Here is a 16,479-nt window from a genome sequence, read left to right as displayed (position 1 = left end):
CTCAGAGCTCCCGTTCTCCCCAGGAGCTGCCCTCCCCTTGAACCCATCTCCCCCTCCAGCCACTCCAGCCCCTCTCCCGGGGCTCCGTGGGTGACTAAGCCCGGCTCTTTTTCCAGCGCAGACTAAACACATCCGCGCCTTCCCTGCCCTGCCGCAGCCCTCTCCCGCTGCCCGCGGATCGCACCGCCGGCCTGCGCTTTTCACAGGGGCTCTCCACAAAGCTCTGCTAGCAGGGGATGAGTAACGGCTCCAAAAACCAGATTTGAGTGGCCCCTTCTGAATCCTCTTGGCAGTAATAGGGGGAGCGTGTACGGGTTTTTTTTGTTTTGTTTTTTTTTTTATTATTAAATATTTCCAGTGTCGTTAACTCGGCCGAAGTAAACAACTCCTGTTGGGTTCGCCCGCTCGTGACAGCCCGAAGGTCTTAGATCCCGGTGCTGCAGGGAGCCAGGGGCTGGAAAAAGGTCGTGGAATCGTTGCTAAAGCATCATCAAAGAGCTGGGAAATGGTTCTTTGCCCCCTCCCTGTGCGTGTCTCCTGCCACCTTCCGTGGACGCGGTGCCACCTCTGACGGGGCATCCGGAACCTCTGGGCAGCTGTGGGCTGTGGCTGGAGGATTTTTCCTTGGAAAAATCCATCATTGACCTTCCTTCCTCGTGCAGGTTCCTTCAGGCAGGGTCTCTGTTGTTGCTTTTTTGCCTGCAAGGGGCTGTGCCGTATTCCATGGGGTTTTTTGGTGCATCCCAGTCTTAAATTCTCCAGCTCCTCATATCCCAGGACTCGGTTCACACCCAGAAGGAAAAGGCAGAGCCTCGTTCTTCTCTCTAATCAATGAGGATTGAGGTGCCTTCGGCCTAAATGTAAAAATATGTTTAATAGTATATTTCTAAAAGGGCCGTAAATCAGCAGGAAAGCTGCGTCGTCTTTTAAAAATTAATTCCTTGTGGTTAACCAGCCAAACAAGGCCGATTCCAGGCATTGTGCTGACGATTTGGGGGCCATTAATTATTGACTTCAGCGCAGAACAGCTTTGCAGCGGGCAGGAGCTGCGTGGATACAATTCCTCGGGTGAATGCAATGCTTTTACGGCGAGGGAGAAGCCAAATTTCTCGGGTGAGAGCGAGCTCGGGCCCTGCTCCGAGCTGTCCCGGCCGGCAGATCCGCTGGTGCTCCTCAGCATACGGATGGCAGTGATTCAGGCTGGATGGATTCCCTGGATTTTGGCCAGAGGCTTTTAAAGGAGCCAAGGCCATGCAGGGTGGGATGGCAGCGGGGAGAAACCTGCTGCTGCTCCCAGGGAAAAGGCTCCAGTAACAGCTTCTGGAACGCTGGGGAGAGGCCGGAGCATCTCCTGGTGCATCCACCTGAGGGTGATCCCCGCGCCCAGCACAGCAGACATTCCCTGGCCTCTCGGCACAGCCACATTCCCGTTTTCCCTCTTTTCCCTGGCCAGTGTGCAGGGTGCAGCTCTCCCAGCCGCTCCCGGGGCTCTGCTGGAGACGTTCCATTATTTGGAGAGCTGGCTGCTTCCTGCCGTGACTCCTCATTTAATAACCGAACCTGAGCGCTTCTGGCCTGCTTTAGGGCATTGTTTTGGGAGGGTTTGGGTGGGGGGTTTTTTTTCTCCTCATTTTAAGGCTTATTTTTGAGCCATCTGTCGCTCCAAGCGATCCTGCATCCAGACATAATCCGGCTGATTGCCCTGCTTTTCCGAGCAGTTCTGCTGACAGCATTTCAGGTTGCCCAGGTCCCGTCCTCCAGAGGCCGGAGGAGGCAGCGGCTGATCTAATCCTGCCTGGCATTTGTGTCACCGGGAATGAAATTGCGTTTTGCTGAATGAAACTGAGAAATGGGGAAAGTAATACTGCAAATATGTTCTGCCACGTGGGACTTCCTGCCTGGGAAGCTTCCGAGGGAAGCTGATTATCCCAGAGAAAAAAAAAACAAAACTCTGCTCTTCTTGCAGGGGAGGGAAATGTGGCATCCAGGGATTCCTCTGGAGAAAACGCTTCCAGGCTGGAGACAGAGAATCCTGGGATGGGTTGGGTTGGAAGGGACCTTAAAGCTCATCCAGGGTTTGTCCCAGGGTGCTTCGAGTCCAACCTGGCCTTGGACACTTCCAGGGATCCACAGCTTCTCTGGGAATCTGTGCCAGAGCCCCCCAGGGAGCAATTCCTTCCCAAAATCCAAACCTGAGCTTGAAGGGCTGGCACAGAAGCGCTGGGGAGCGCCTGGATTTGGGATCTGGTGGCCGCAGGAGCAGCTGGACTCTGCTGGTTTTGGGGTTTTGGTGCTTCCTCCACCCCACAATGTCCCCTTCGCAGCCCCGGGGGGAGCAGGGTTTTGCCTCTGGGTATGGAATCATCAGCCACGGAGCAGGGAGTTAAAAGGAACTCTGCAGAGCATCAGGAGATCAAGCAGGTCAATTGAAAGGAGGAAAAATTACCATCAGTTATCTTCAATTAAATAGTTATCGCTCCAGATGAAGGATCCCATTTAGAGGGAGGCATAAAACCTGAGAGCGGAGGTGGCTGAGGGAATAAATCCCCCATTTTTCATTCCAAACCCAGAGAGGGAACATCCATCAGCAGGCACAAGGAAGGAGATCTCTTTTTTCCTTCTGTTCCCAGCCCACTTTGAAGCAGAGCCCATTTGGAAATCTCTCAGTGAAACCTTTTTTTTTTTTTTTTTTTCTCTGTGGGAAGCACAAACTCCTTGAGACCACAACTTTTAGGAGAGGCTTTAACAGCAGAGAGACCCTTCTTGAGCAGGGCTTGTGCTTCTGAGAGGTTGTGGTTGTGCCTGGCTGTTAAATCTGGGGCAGCGGCGCCCCAAAATAGCAAATATCTCAGTTTCCAGGGCTGGGATATCCTGGTTCAAGTCCCTGATCCCTTTCCAAGGCCAGAGAGCAGAAATAACATTGAACTGTGCTCACGAGCCTGGGAAAACACCACCCAGCCCCCTTTTTTGTTGTTTTTGATGGGGTTTTTGTGTTGGATTTTTTTGTTTGGTTTTGGTTTTTTTTTTGGTTGGTTTTTTTTGGTTTTTTTGTTTGTTTGTTTGTTTGTTTGGGTTTTTTTTTTTTTGTTTGGGTTTTTTTTTTAATAAGTTATATCACATAAAGGAAGGCAATTCCTGTGGTCTAGATGGACTAAACCAGTTTGAAGTCGATTTTCAGAGGCGGAGAGCCCAGCCTCGCAGTAAATAAACCTCATCCAAACGGTTTACAGGGCAGATGCGTTCGGAGGCAGGAGCTCCTCGTGTTATTCCTGGTGGGTTTTTTTTTTGGTGGGTTTGATTTTTCGAAGGCAGGGAATGCCGGGCAGGGAGCAGCCGGGTCTGCAGCTGCTCCGGGGTGAGTTCTGCTTGTTTACTTACCTCAGAAATACCGGGGATTGCTCAGTTTGATCTTTGACGAGCAAAGAAAGGAGGGGGGAAAAAAACTAAAGGTCAAAGCGGAGCCTTCATCTTTGGGGGTGTCACTTACATCCCCTGACAGCTCCGCTTCCGCTGGCTCCCCAAACCCCCTGGAGAAGGAGCTTTTCCCAGCCTGCTCCAGAGGCACGGGAATGACAGGGCCGGGAATAAAACGCAGCAGCTTGCGGAGCGCGGGGCAGCCTGTCCCTTCTGTGTGCAGCCGAGCGTTGAGTCCCCGCCGGGGAGATGCCACGGCTTCCCGCTCCTTCCCTGCCTGTCCTGGGAATGCTCAGATTTTTCCCTGGCCTGGCACAGGTCCCCAGAGAAGCTGCGGATCCCTGGAAGCGTCCCAGGACAGGCTGGACAGGGCTTGGAGCGCTCTGGGATTGGTGGAAGGTGTCCCTGGGTGGGACTGGGTGTTCCATCAATTCCCTGGATTCCTTCTCCTCGCTCCCTGGGTTTTCATTCCGTGACGCGGGGCTGCGGACAGGCGAACTCTGTCGAGACGGAAAACCCGGTAACAGGAGAGTTGTAATCGTCTCCCTCCCCCAAAATAAATCTGTAATTGCCCAAAAAAAAATGAGGTGATGGGAGGAAGGAATGCCCGGGAGCCAGGCGGGGATTGACAGATCATTACCGTGCCGAGCTGCAACATCCAGCGCAGAAAAGCCAACATAAACAAGAGCTGCGAGTCCCATTGACAGCTTTAGGCTCGGGACTAAGAGCAGAAAAAAAAATAAAAAATAAAACAACAAAAAAAAACCCCAACCGGAGTGCAAAGGATGTTTATGAGACTCAATGTTCTGCATTTGTTTACTGCTCCTCGGGGCTCTGCCACTCTCAGCTCTCCCGGCTCAGGAAAAGTTGAGCTGCTTCGGAGGGGGGTTTCTGAAGGAAAAAAAAAAAACACATTTTTAAATGTTTCTGGAATCTTCCCCGCTCGCTCAGCGGGAAAGGAGGTGGTGTGGAAGAGCCCTGTTCTCCGCTGGGAGGGATGCAGGTGTGATTATCTCTCCCGAATTTCAAGAGAGAGAGAATAAAAGAAAGGTGTCCAGTTGTCCTGCTGGGACTGAGCCTAAATTATGTAAAACAGCAGCTGGTGGATGCAAGCAGCCAAAGGAGATGAGGGAGAAGGTGGGCGAGAGGAAAAGGAGGCACAAAGAGATCCCGGTCCTTGGAGAGCCGCAGGAATTCAGGCGCACAAAGAGAATCTGAGGCTGCAAATTCCACCCCTTCATCCTCTGCCTGGAGGAGCCATCCTTCATTTCACCACCGTGGGTTTCCCTTCCGCTGGATCCCGTGGCTCCAGGCAGGCACTGGGTCCTTGCTAAAACCACAGGAAAAGGGCCCGGGCTTCCGAGGTTTTCAGACCTAAACTGTTCAGGAAAGGATTTTTCTGGTCTGTTTATCTGAGCGTAGAATGAACTGTTTGAGGGTTGTCCCCAGTAAAAGCGTTGCTTGGAATTTCTGGAATATTCTGCAGCGTAAATATGGCCTTGGAAAGGGGGCGGGGGGGGGGATGTTCTTATTTCAACTCAGGGATGCTGAAATCTTCCAAATTGATCCCACACAGTTCCTGCCCTTCCCTTGAACTGCGGGAAACCCAGTCCCGCAGGCCAAGGACGATTTAAATCTGAAATTCTATAGTTTAGACTCAAATCTGAACTTTTCCGAGCTTTCCCTGGGATCTGCCGGTGGGACTTGGGGTTAAACCGTTCTGCGCTCGTTTTTGGTGGCAGATTCCCGCATGGCCATTCCCATTCCAGCCTCCACATCCCGACTGGGGGATCCTCGTGCCAGCACTGCCAATCTTCTCCAACATCCTGGGGATTCCTGAGGTTTTGGGATCCTCCCGCAATTCCAGGTGGTCACCTTCCGGCTCTGGAATCCTGGGCTGATGTGAAGGTCAATAAGCACAGCAGCAAAACACGTGGAGATCCCCAAAGCCGCTGGAGGGGTCGTGCTCTCCATCCCTGTGTTTGGAAAAAGGAATTTTTTCCCTGATGCAGCTTGGAGCCCAATGGTGGGCAGGCATTTTTTCCTGCCAGAGTCGTTAAGGCTTCGGAAAAAAATAAAATTGGCAAAAAGCAAAAACCTCCACTTTAGACCAGCTCTCCTGGAAGCGCCTCATTTTGCTGCCAAGCTTTGCTCCGCATCCCGATCCGAGCTGCGCTTCGTGACAGAACCAAACTCGAGCCAAAAGCCCCAAGTTTCCAGCCCCGAGCGGGTCAGAACGAGGCATCGCAGCAATCTGAGAGCGTTGTTGCAATCCCGCCTTCTCCCAGCCAGAAAGTCGGGTGAAAATAACCCTCGCCGTGAAAAAGGTTTGTTTCCAGCGGATCGACGGCTCGGAGGAAAAAGACTCCCGGAAAAAAATCTGGGATTGGCTTTCATTTGGACGAAAAACAACAGTGGCTCCTAGCGGCTGGCTCCAGGGGAATGGCCAAATCCATCTTGAGTGTCCCTTCCCTGACCCTCCTCGTGGGTCTCTGCTCGTCAGCGAGCGGGAGGAGCGGGAAATCTGCGCCGCCAGCAATAAACCATCTCAGGAGGCGTAAAAATATCCCCGTTTCCCGGGCTCCCGTCGGTGTCAGGACGAGGTAATTACACTGGGAGGCTGGAGCAGCGGATGTTTGGCTCATCTGCTCCTCAGCATCCACTCCAGCAATCCCCAAGCTCCCAGCAGAGCTTGGCCGCCGTTCAGGGCCATCCGTCCTTGTCCGTGCCCGGCGGGTCCTGCCTGGCGTCCCGGCAGGATCCTGCTCCAACATCCCTGCTCGCAGCTGGCCCTGTCATCGCCTCAGCGCCGCCTGGCTCCCAACGCCATCCCAAAAGGATAATGAAAGATCCCCGAGGTGAGGTTTTGCAGCGTCAGCCGCCCGTCAGCCTTTCCCCGGCGTCCTGCCGCGCTCCAATCTGCTGGATCAGCTCCTGGGCGCAGCTGCTGGCGTTCCGGGCCACCTCCTTGTCCTCTCCTGTCCCTGTCCCCCCTGGCCTCTCTCCCCTCCCTGACGGATGGCTGCGGGTTTTTCTCCCGGAATTCGATGGGGAGCAAAAGTCACGGCGCCGGAGACAAAGCGAAAAAGGGCACGGACGGTCAAAGGGAATCGGGAAATAAATTCAGGATTGGCTCGGTGCTCCGCAGGCCAGGGGAGGATCCTGGGTTTGCCCAAGGAAACTCGGGGTTTTAGAGAAGAGCAATGTACGAATTCCTTCTATTTGCCTTAGGGTGTTTTTGGGGTTGTTCAGATTTTCAGACTCAACGCTGATTTTTTTGGTGACGACTCTGAGATTTTCTTGTCGTGCTGGACTCGATGACCTCTGAGGTCTTTCCCAGCCTTAGCGATTCTGTGCTTCTATACCCCCTTCATTCCAGGATTAGGGATTTTGAAGTGACCACCCAGAAGCCAAATTTTCATGATAAAATTGTAATTTGGCGAATTTGGAGAACCCCACACTGCCTTTGCCTTCCGTGCATGCTCTGTGGGAGGGGACGAGGCTCTGGGAATAGCCCTGGGCAGGTTTTCCATGTTTCCCAGGGAAAAAAAGTGCTGGGGAACAGCAGGGAGAACAAAACATCCCCAACAAGGTGCAGATTCCTGTCAGGAATGGTGGTGGCTTCTTCCCCAAGACAGTCAGCAACAGGATCAGAGGAAATGGCCTCAGGCTGTGCCAGGGGAGGGTCAGGCTGGATACCAAGAGGAATTTCCCCATGGAAAGGGTGATCAGGCATTGGAAGGAGCTCTCAGGGAGGTTTGGAATCCCCATCCCTGGGGGTGTCCAAGGAATTCCTGGATGTGGCACTCAGGGCTCAGGGACAAGGTGGGCACCAGTCACAGACCAGACTCGATGTTCCCGGCGGTCTTTCCCAACCTCAGCGATCCCGGGATCCCGAGTGATTCCTTGCTGATGGCTGCCGTCAGTTTCCCAGCCTCCGCCTGCCACCAGCACCCTGCTCCAGGAGCTCTCCGCCGGCGCCCGCAGGGACGCGAGACTTTAATGAGTTATTTTGCTCCTTGTCAAGAATTCCCTGGTCCAACCCCGCCTGGGGGGGACCCTGAACGTGCCAGGCCCCGACAGAGAGCTCGGGGACGCTGCCAGCGCCGTGTCCTGTGGCTCGGAGCGGGCCAGCAGGGCTATTTTGGGATCGGTCTCTGGAGAGCTGGGTAAATTCCATCCCTGAGCAGCCCTGAGCCTCTAGCTAGGATATTTTTGGGGGTTTTTTTTTGCCTCTCCCCGGGTTGTTTTGGCATCGTGAAGGGAAAGGAATAGGATGGATCAGCTCTGCCTGGTTCCGGGGAATCGGGCCCTGGCGAGCAGGTGGCTGCCGGACAGGAAAGAGCCGCGAATTTCCCAATCCTTCTCCCGGTATCCCATGGCAATTGGAGTTTATGGATTAGAAAACCAGGAGCTCCGAGTGCTTTTCCCCCCACCCCCCGGGTAAATGGTTGAGCAGCAGACGGAAGATTGCAGGGAGTAATTTAGCGGTGAATGATGGCTCATTAGCAGCCCAAGGGCTGGAGGAGGTGTGCGGGCTCTTCCCGAATCCCAGTTAACCCTTCCACCCTCTCCTCCCGCCGCCAAGGGTCGGGTTTGCTGCGAGGGGGGGTTCGGTGTGATGCTGCTACAGTGGTTCCTCCTTCGGAGCCTCGAAGAGTGCAACAGCATCCCCAAAAACCCAGCCAGATTCTCACCCACCCCCTGACGGGGGACGGGGAATAAAGACAATTATTATCAGTCCAGGAGATGAGTCAGATATGAAAATCACACCTTTTCCCAGACAATGTTATTACACCGAGGAAAAGGAAATGAAAAAGGCTCATTTTTGTCTCACAGAGGAGCAGGCCTGGAACTAGAAATGCTCATTGCAGAGCCGGGTGCTGCTGGAAGCAGCAGCTCCAGGGAGTCAACAAATCGATCCCACATTTTCCCATTTTCCCTGCCCGGTTTGGGACCCTGGGCAGGCTTTGCTGCACTTCCCAGGGAAGGAATGGAATGCCTGGAAGCAAGGTCGGGGCCCGAGGGAATGTGGTGCTGGGATGGAGGAGGGGCATGGAAAAATCTTGGATTTCAGCTCCATTAAAATCCTGTACACCCAGAGAAACTCGAGTGATCCTGGATGCAATCCTGGCGCTCGGGGCCACGCTGCTGTCACTTAAAATCTGCTGGGTTTAGGAAATTTCGGGAGTTTTTGGGGACAGTTCCCAAAGGGAGATAAGTACCTCAAGAGACATAAAACTGTTGATCCCACTGATTTTAATTGGTATCTTTTTTTCCCTAATGCTCTTTGGAGATGTCCGGAAGGAAAACGCTTTGCTTTAATGAACAGAGCTGTCATATTCCTATCTCCAAAGCGGTGTTCCTGGTTTGGATGTGGCAGCATCCATAAAGCTCTGCTGGAGCAGGTGCGGCAACAGCAGAGTGATCCGTGTGAATCCCGGCAGATTCCAGCCTGGAGAATTCCGTCTTGGAACAGCGAACAAACCCTCTCCTCTGCGTAGCTTGAGTTATTTTGGATTGGGCAGAGTTGCTCTCCAGCTGCTCCAGAACCGGGCTGGGATCCTGTGATTCCAGTAAAACCCACAGGGACTCCTCAGGAGGTTTATCTGCCGTCCCCTCAGACTTTCCTCTTTCTCCACAGCTTTCCAGAAGGAGCACAAATCCCTGCGGGATGAACATTCCGGCCTTTCCCATTCTTTCCCCTGACCAGGTTGCTTTTCTTCCCGCAGCCCGACGAGCTGACCAACGCCTTGGAGATCAGCAACATCGTCTTCACCAGCATGTTTGCCCTGGAGATGCTCCTGAAGCTCCTGGCCTTTGGAATCTTCGGCTACATCAAGAACCCCTACAACATCTTCGACGGGATCATCGTGGTCATCAGGTCACTGCCGGTCCTCTCCCCACCCTGGCTTTTGTGGGGATGGGCTGGGGACTGCACAGGGATCGGGGATGGCGAGGGAAATTTAAGTTGGATTTTTAGAAAAAAAAAAATCTTTTAGTGAAAGGGTGATAAAGCGCTGGAATGGTCTGCCCGGGGAGGCGGCGGAGCCTCCATCCCTGGATGTGTTTAAGAAAGGATTGGATGTGGCACTGTGTTTAGTGGATGAGGAGGTGTTAGGGCGTGGGTTGGGCTCGAAGATCTGGAAAGTCTCTTCCAGCCTGGTGACCCTGTGACTCCGTGTGTTAACCCAGGGCCGGGATGTGCTGTCATTGTGCCGGGCTTTTGGATTCCTGTCCAAAGTAAACCAACCCGGCAGACGGAGAGGAAAATCTATTTATGCCACACATCTGGCACTGGGGTGGATTTTCCGCTCAAGCACAGCGTGGCTGGTCCAGGGAAAGGGGTACTGGGAGCATCCATATGCCGGCAGTGTCTTCCCAATCCCTAATTATCCCAGCCTGGCTGGAATTGGGCGAGCAGGATGGGAAGGGAGGGCCCTGTTCTGCTGTGCCTAAACTGGGGTGCCCCAGCCACGCCCCGGTGCTGGGATCCTTTCTGATCACCCCCTCATCAGTCCTTTGGGGCAAAGAATTCCAGGGGAGATGGAGACGGGAACCAGGAGAAGTGCCCTTGGCACATCCCTTAGATCCAGACAAGGTTCAAGGTTCTGCACAAAGGGCCTGATCAAACCGGCCCCCCCAAAACTTCCCTCTAAAGGATTTCCAAAGGGAGATAACACCTCAAGAGACCTAAAACCGCTGATCCTCCTCACTTGATGTGGGGTTTTGTTTCCCTAATTCTGTTACGAGAAGCTGGAAGGGAAAAAAAAAAAAAAAAAAAAAAAAAAAAAAAAAAGCTTTGTTTTAAAGAACTGAGCTGTGCTGAGACTCCATATATCTGAGGAATGGATGTTCCCGGACAAAATCGTGATCCGCTTTATTGTAGTGGTGCAGACACGGAGAACCCCGGAAAAAAAGAGGGAATTAAGGAGGGAATAAGGAGGGAATTAAGGCAGGGAATTTCCCCAAAAAAAAAAGCAGACGAGCTGTGCCACGAGACACACGACAGCAGGGCCGGGATCCGTGCCGCTTTTCCAGGAGCAGGAAAAGGGGGATGGGGCAGGGGGTATTCCTGGAGGAATTCCCGGGGGATTCCAGGGAGCATGGGTGCTGGTCCTAGCCACAGCGAGATCCCGTGTCCCCCAGCGTGTGGGAGATCATCGGGCCAGTCGGACGGGGGGCCTGTCCGTGCTCCGCACCTTCCGGCTGCTCCGCGTTGCTCAAGCTGGTGCGCTTCATGCCCGCCCTGCGCCGCCAGCTCGTGGTGCTCATGAAGACCATGGACAACGTGGCCACCTTCTGCATGCTGCTCATGGCTCTTCATCTTCATCTTCAGGTACGCCCCGGTTCGGAAAGGCAGGTGTTTTGCCGGGGAAAAGCCGGAGCTTCCCTTGGAAGGGAGGAAGTAAAATCGTCCCCTCTCCCTCCCGGATTGTTATGATTTTGCAGTTAAGGCGGGGTTTTCGGGCAAAGGTATGGGAGTAGGGATAACAGTGCTTTACCAGGAATGTTAAAAATACAAATGTAGTAGAAAAAAATGAGCAAACAAAACAAAAAAAAATCTTAGAAACGCTGTCGGAGTCAGGACAGGACCTGACCCCTGTTGGTCAGGGTGTCGGTCACAGCCCAGTCCAGCCCTCCTGCAGGACCAGACGTGGTTCTGGTGGAGCAGAGATGATCCTGCAGAAGCTCCAGTGCTGCTGAGATGGGTCCGGTGCTCCTCTGGCGATCCCGTGCACACAGCCTGTGCTGCTGCTCCCAGTGCCAGGTGTGATCCAGGTGGGAATGCCGGGCTCCTCCCCTGGGTGCAGCATCTCCCCATGGATGATGGAATTGTCTCAGCCCTGCAGTGAGCCTGGATGGGCCAGGAACAGCAGAGATCCCTGCAGGGAGGAGGGGTCCTGGAAGGGATAAAGAACAGCGACACACCTGGATTAACAGAAGATAAACCCCTGAGTTATGAGGGATGGGTCCTGGAAGAGATAAAGAACAGTGACACACCTGGTTTTACAGAAGATAAACCCCAGAGTTATTAGGGATAGGTCCTGGAAAGGATAAAGAACGCTGTCCCACATGGTTTAACAGAGGATATCCCCTAGAGTTAGGAGGGATGGGTCCTGGAAGAGATAAAGAACAGTGACACACCTGGTTTAACAGAAGATAAACCCCAGAGTTATGAGGGATGGGTCCTGGAAGAGGAAAAACACCTCCCCAACCATTTTCAGCAGGTGGCAAATAGAATACACGTTTTTGGTTACATATTGCAGCCCAAGACAGCGTTGTTCCACAGGGACACGGCACTTGTGTGTGTGGGGGAGTGCTCACAGTGGGGTTTACCCCTCTCCAGCCTAGTTTTTCATGGAATGGCCATCATTCCTAGAGGTGAGTGAAAGGATGCAGACGGCAGTAGCTGCCTCTCAGATGCTCCTGAGCTGTGCCTGTCACTGGCTGGACCACACCAGTGTCAGGTTTGGGATGGAAGTTGTGGCAGATTCCAAGATTTCTGTCCGTTTGACCCTCTGATGTCCCTCAGGATCCTTTGCTTGGAAAACCAGGGAGGTGGGCGGCGTGGTTTGACATTCTTGCCAGACAAAGGACATCCCTTGATTTTCCTGTCAGTGCAGAGAACTGGAAATGGAATGGGAGGCAGGAGAATCAAATCGTGGGGTCCAAAAAAACCAAACCAAACAAAAACAAACAAACAAACAAACCAAACCGAAACCAAACCAACAACAAAAAAAAAAAAACACCCACCATAAAAAAACCCCACCAAAAAAAACCCCACACACACTACAAAAAAACGCAAAACCAAAACCAAAACCAACAACTAACGCAACCAAACCCAACCAGACCACACACACAGACACACACGCACACACAAAAAAAACCCAAAAAAACAAAACAAAACAAACAAACAAACAAAAAACCCAAAAAAAAACCCAAAAAACCCACAGAGAGTGGAAAAAGTGCCCATGAAACCCCTGCAATCCTCCTGCAACCACATTTCACCCACGGGTTTCTCCCATCTCCCTCTCTCCCCCCGCTGCAAGCATCCTCGGCATGCATCTTTTCGGATGCAAGGTCAGCTGAAAACCGACACGGGAGACACCGTTCCGGACAGGAGAATTTGATTCCTTGCTTTGGGCCATTGTGACCGTGTTCCAGGTAGCTCTGCGCCCTCAGGGGGTGTTTCATGGGGGGAACAATGAGGAGTTTTTAATTCCACTGAAACTCTTCCGGGAGGTGTCAAATTGGGAGTGAAGAGTTATGAGGGCAGAGGTGGTGTTTCTGGGTCTAAAAGAAAGATTTCTTCTTTCTAAAAGGTTTCTAAAGGTCTAAAAGATTTCTTCTCCCCCATGGAGAAGAAATCTACTCAAAATCAGCACTGTCCATATCTCTTATCAGTAAAAGGAGGGCATCCACTCTTGTTTTCCTCTTTGCTGCCCATCCTGCTCCTGCTCCTGCAGGATCTCCGTCCTTCTCTTCCCTGCCCCAAAGATTCCCCTTGGAACAATTCCGTGTAACTGGGAGTGACAAATCCCCTCACAAATCGGAGCTGGAGGTGCTGGGGAAGGCTTGACGTAAAAACTTGTCAAACCGAGCTCTGGTCCGTGCCTGAAATTCCTGGCAGGTTCCGCAGCGGAGGGATCAGCCGCCCTTTCAAGGGTATTTTAAATATAAGGATTAGACTTCCCGCGTCTCAAAGCTCAGGCTTTAGAATCCGAGTGCAACAAGTGTAAATAAAGTCTCTAAAAGCGGAGCGGCGTCACTCAAGGTGGAGACCAGTCCAGAGCCTTCGCTGTGGGTGTAAATTCTCACAAAGGAACAAGGACAAACCGGCCCCAGCCTCAGAGCTTCCCACTTCTCCCTCCCCAGCAGGCAGATTGCTGCGTTTCTCCTCCCAGTCCCGTGGGAAATGCAGCTGGCACGGAGCGCGGAGGCTCAGTCCTGTGTCCCAGGAAGGTTATTGAGCAGCATGACTCAGTGCAGCACTGCTGTCCCCAAAGCCACCTTGGTCCAGGGGGGTTGAGGCCATTTTCACTGCAGGAATTAATGTGGAACGTGAGCCTGTCATCCATTTTTTTTTCTAAGGCCTCCGGGATTTTTGAAGCTGGAGAGTGGAAATCCCTGAGGAAGATCCCTCAGAGAAAAGCTTTGCAGTGAAGGAGGGGTTTTTGGTGTTTTTTGTTTTTTGGGGGTTTTTTATGTCGTGGTTTTTTTTTTTCCCCCTCGGTTTTTTTGGGTTTGGTTTCTTTTTTGTTTGCTTGTTTTTTGCTTTTTCCCAGTGTTTTTACCTAAAGGAAAACAACTTCCCCGAGCTTCTGGAGCTACTCGATGTCATTTATCTCATTAAAAATCCCATCCCTTACCCTTCCCTTCAGCTCCAGCTGCCTTCTAGGCAGCAGCCTGAAAGGAGACAAGATCTGTGCCCTCAGATCCGTTATCCTCTGACGGTTATCAAAGGAGGCAACATCTCCACGGAGTTTATGGGATTAGGACAGTGCATCCTTCACTTTGGGATTTCTTGGATCCAGCCTGTCCTCCCTGGGCAGGGCAGTGCCAGACCTTCCTGCAGGGAGGGGACGCTTGGCCAGAGGAGGTGCAAAGGTCTGAACAAAGGCAAATCCCCGCAGCGTGATCCGCAATCACACGCAAAGAGCCAGATAAAGGCAATTCCCGAGGGGTGTGCGAGCGGCTTGGCTCAGGGAAGGTCAGGAGGAGAGGGAAGGTGTGAGGTGCGACGGTTCTGGCTTCTTTTTCACCTTGCCAAGGTCAGGATGAGTAATACACTGGAAAGTTTTGAGTTGGGACTGGGATGTTTGTTGTTTCTTATTTATTTACAGACTCACCTGAGCTCCAGCTCGTAAGAGGTAAAATGGAGCACCTCTTTCCAAGGTTATTTAAGTGCTAATTACCCAATAACGAGGTGGCACCTCCATTATTTATACTTTTGACCCAGTAATGACCACCCAAGGCCCGGAGTGCCGACCTTTCTCACCCAATTACAGAAAACCACCCAAACCCATGAGGGAGGAGGAAGAAGAAAGTGAAGAAGAAGGACTCAGACGACACCCGAACATCCTAAAACCCCCAAATCCAAGTTTCCAGAATTCCTGAACGGGCTGGTGGCAGGGTCTCAGTGCTCAGAGGAGCTGAGGCTCTTCCCTTTCCCTCTCCCTTTCCCTGCAGATCCTCACGCAGGAGGACTGGAACGTGGTGCTCTACAACGGCATGGCCTCCACCTCCTCCTGGGCCGCCCTCTACTTCGTGGCGCTGATGACCTTCGGCAATTACGTGCTCTTCAACCTCCTGGTGGCCATCCTGGTGGAAGGGTTCCAGGCAGAGGTGAGCGACTCCGGGCTGAGGGAGGCGGGCAGAGCCGGCACACACCGTCTGGGGATCACCCGTGTCGGGGATAAACATCTACCCGCGCCGTCAGCCCTAAATTTAAATTTAAGGGGTGCAGATGAGCTGGGCATGTGAAGCTCTTCTCGATCAGTCTTTTCAACCTTAAATTTAAATTTAAGGGGCGCAGATGATCTGGGCTGGGCACCTGGAGCTTTTCTGGATCAGTCTTTGCAGCCCTAAATTTAAATTTAAGGAGTGCAGATAATCTGAGCTGGGCATGTGAAGCTCTTCTGGATCAATCTTCTCAACCTTGAATTTAAATTTAAGGGGTGCAGATTATCTGTGCTGGCCATGTGAAGCTCTTCTGGATCAGTCTTTGCAGCCCTAAATTTAAATTTAAGGGGTGCAGATAATCTCTGCTGGGCATGTGAAGCTCTTCTGGATCAGTCTTTGCAGCCTTTAAATTTAAGGGTGCAGATAATCTGGGCTGGGCACCTGAAGCTCTTCTGGATCAGTCTTTGCAGCCCTAAATTTAAATTTAAAGGTGCAGATGATCTGGGCTGGGCACCTGAAGCTCTTCTGGATCAATATTTGCAGTTAAAGCGCGCTGGATGTGGGATGGGAATTGGGGAACCAGGACTTTGGTCTCCTACACAGTCTGCCGTGTGATTTAGAAGGAATTATTTCGGATTAATTTCACTCACCAAATCTCCCACGTAATCCCAGGGTTTGTGTTCCTCTGTGGTGGAACTCAGGCTTTCAGAAGTTTTACTAAACCCCAAAAACGATTAAATCCGCTGTCTTCCCTTGATGAGGGGCGGTTTCCCTGTCCTGGAAGGAGCTCAGGGTGGCCAAGCAGGACCGTCCCCTCATGACGCCGTGCTGCACGCGACTCTGTTCTGAGGTTCCACACGTTCCAGCCCTGAGGAGCAGCCAGGATGAGACCTGGCTCCCAGCCCTGTCCTTCCCGTGGGACCCTGTCCCTTCTGGAATATTCAAGGCAGGGAGCGCAGACGTTCAAAAGCTGTTTCCGGGTTGCTGACATTAAATTCTCAGGTCGTTAGGATGATGCTGTAAGTGGAAGGAAGATTTCTCCACTCAGCAGCCTGCAGCTCACAGGGGTCTCTGCAGGGATCTTTATGGGATCTTTATGGGATCTTTATGGGATCTTTGCGGGATCTTTGTGGGATCTTTGCGGGATCTTTGCAGGGGTCTTTGCCAGGATTTTTGCAGGGATTTTTTCAGGTATATTTGTGGCATCTTTGCAGGATCTTTGCAGGGATTTTTGCAGGGATCTCTGCAGGGATCTTTGTGGCATCTTTGCAGGATCTTTGCAGGGATCTCTGCAGGGATCTCTGCAGGGATCTTTGCTGCATCTCTATAGCAATCTTTGCAGGGATCTTTGCGTCGTCTTTGCAAGGAACTTTGCAGGATCTTTGCAGGGATCTCTGTGGGATCTTTGTGGGATCTTTGCAGGGATCTCTGCAGGGATCTTTGCAGGGATCTTTGCCCCGTTCCTCCCGTGCCCCCCGGGATGCTGAACCTGCTGCTGCTGTGCGGCCAGGGCTGTGTGGAGCTCTCTGAGCGCCTGACTGCTCCTCCAGACAAGCAGCTGCGGTTTCCCTGCTCAGCCCTGACGGCTCCTCTCAGAGCTCTTACGGGCCACCACTCTAACGTGTGCGATCTCCGCTTTTCCCAGCCTGGATTATCCAT

The 16,479-nt window shown here is 52.4% G+C and overlaps 1 protein-coding gene across 1 annotated transcript in view; it reads left to right on the top strand.

Moving 5' to 3' along the window:
* Positions 1-16,479, top strand: part of CACNA1H (calcium voltage-gated channel subunit alpha1 H) — a 110,568-nt gene that overhangs the window by 47,907 nt on the left and 46,182 nt on the right. The window contains 9 exon segments of the mRNA XM_040078798.2: positions 9,147-9,298; positions 10,564-10,582; positions 10,585-10,635; positions 10,637-10,732; positions 10,734-10,753; positions 12,468-12,496; positions 12,499-12,541; positions 12,543-12,582; positions 14,608-14,763. Coding sequence (XP_039934732.1) covers positions 9,147-9,298; positions 10,564-10,582; positions 10,585-10,635; positions 10,637-10,732; positions 10,734-10,753; positions 12,468-12,496; positions 12,499-12,541; positions 12,543-12,582; positions 14,608-14,763 — 606 coding nt within the window.

Source organism: Hirundo rustica, chromosome 15 (genome assembly GCF_015227805.2).
Source record: "Hirundo rustica isolate bHirRus1 chromosome 15, bHirRus1.pri.v3, whole genome shotgun sequence".
NCBI lineage: Eukaryota > Metazoa > Chordata > Aves > Passeriformes > Hirundinidae > Hirundo > Hirundo rustica.
This window is presented reverse-complemented; position numbering and strand designations above follow the sequence as displayed.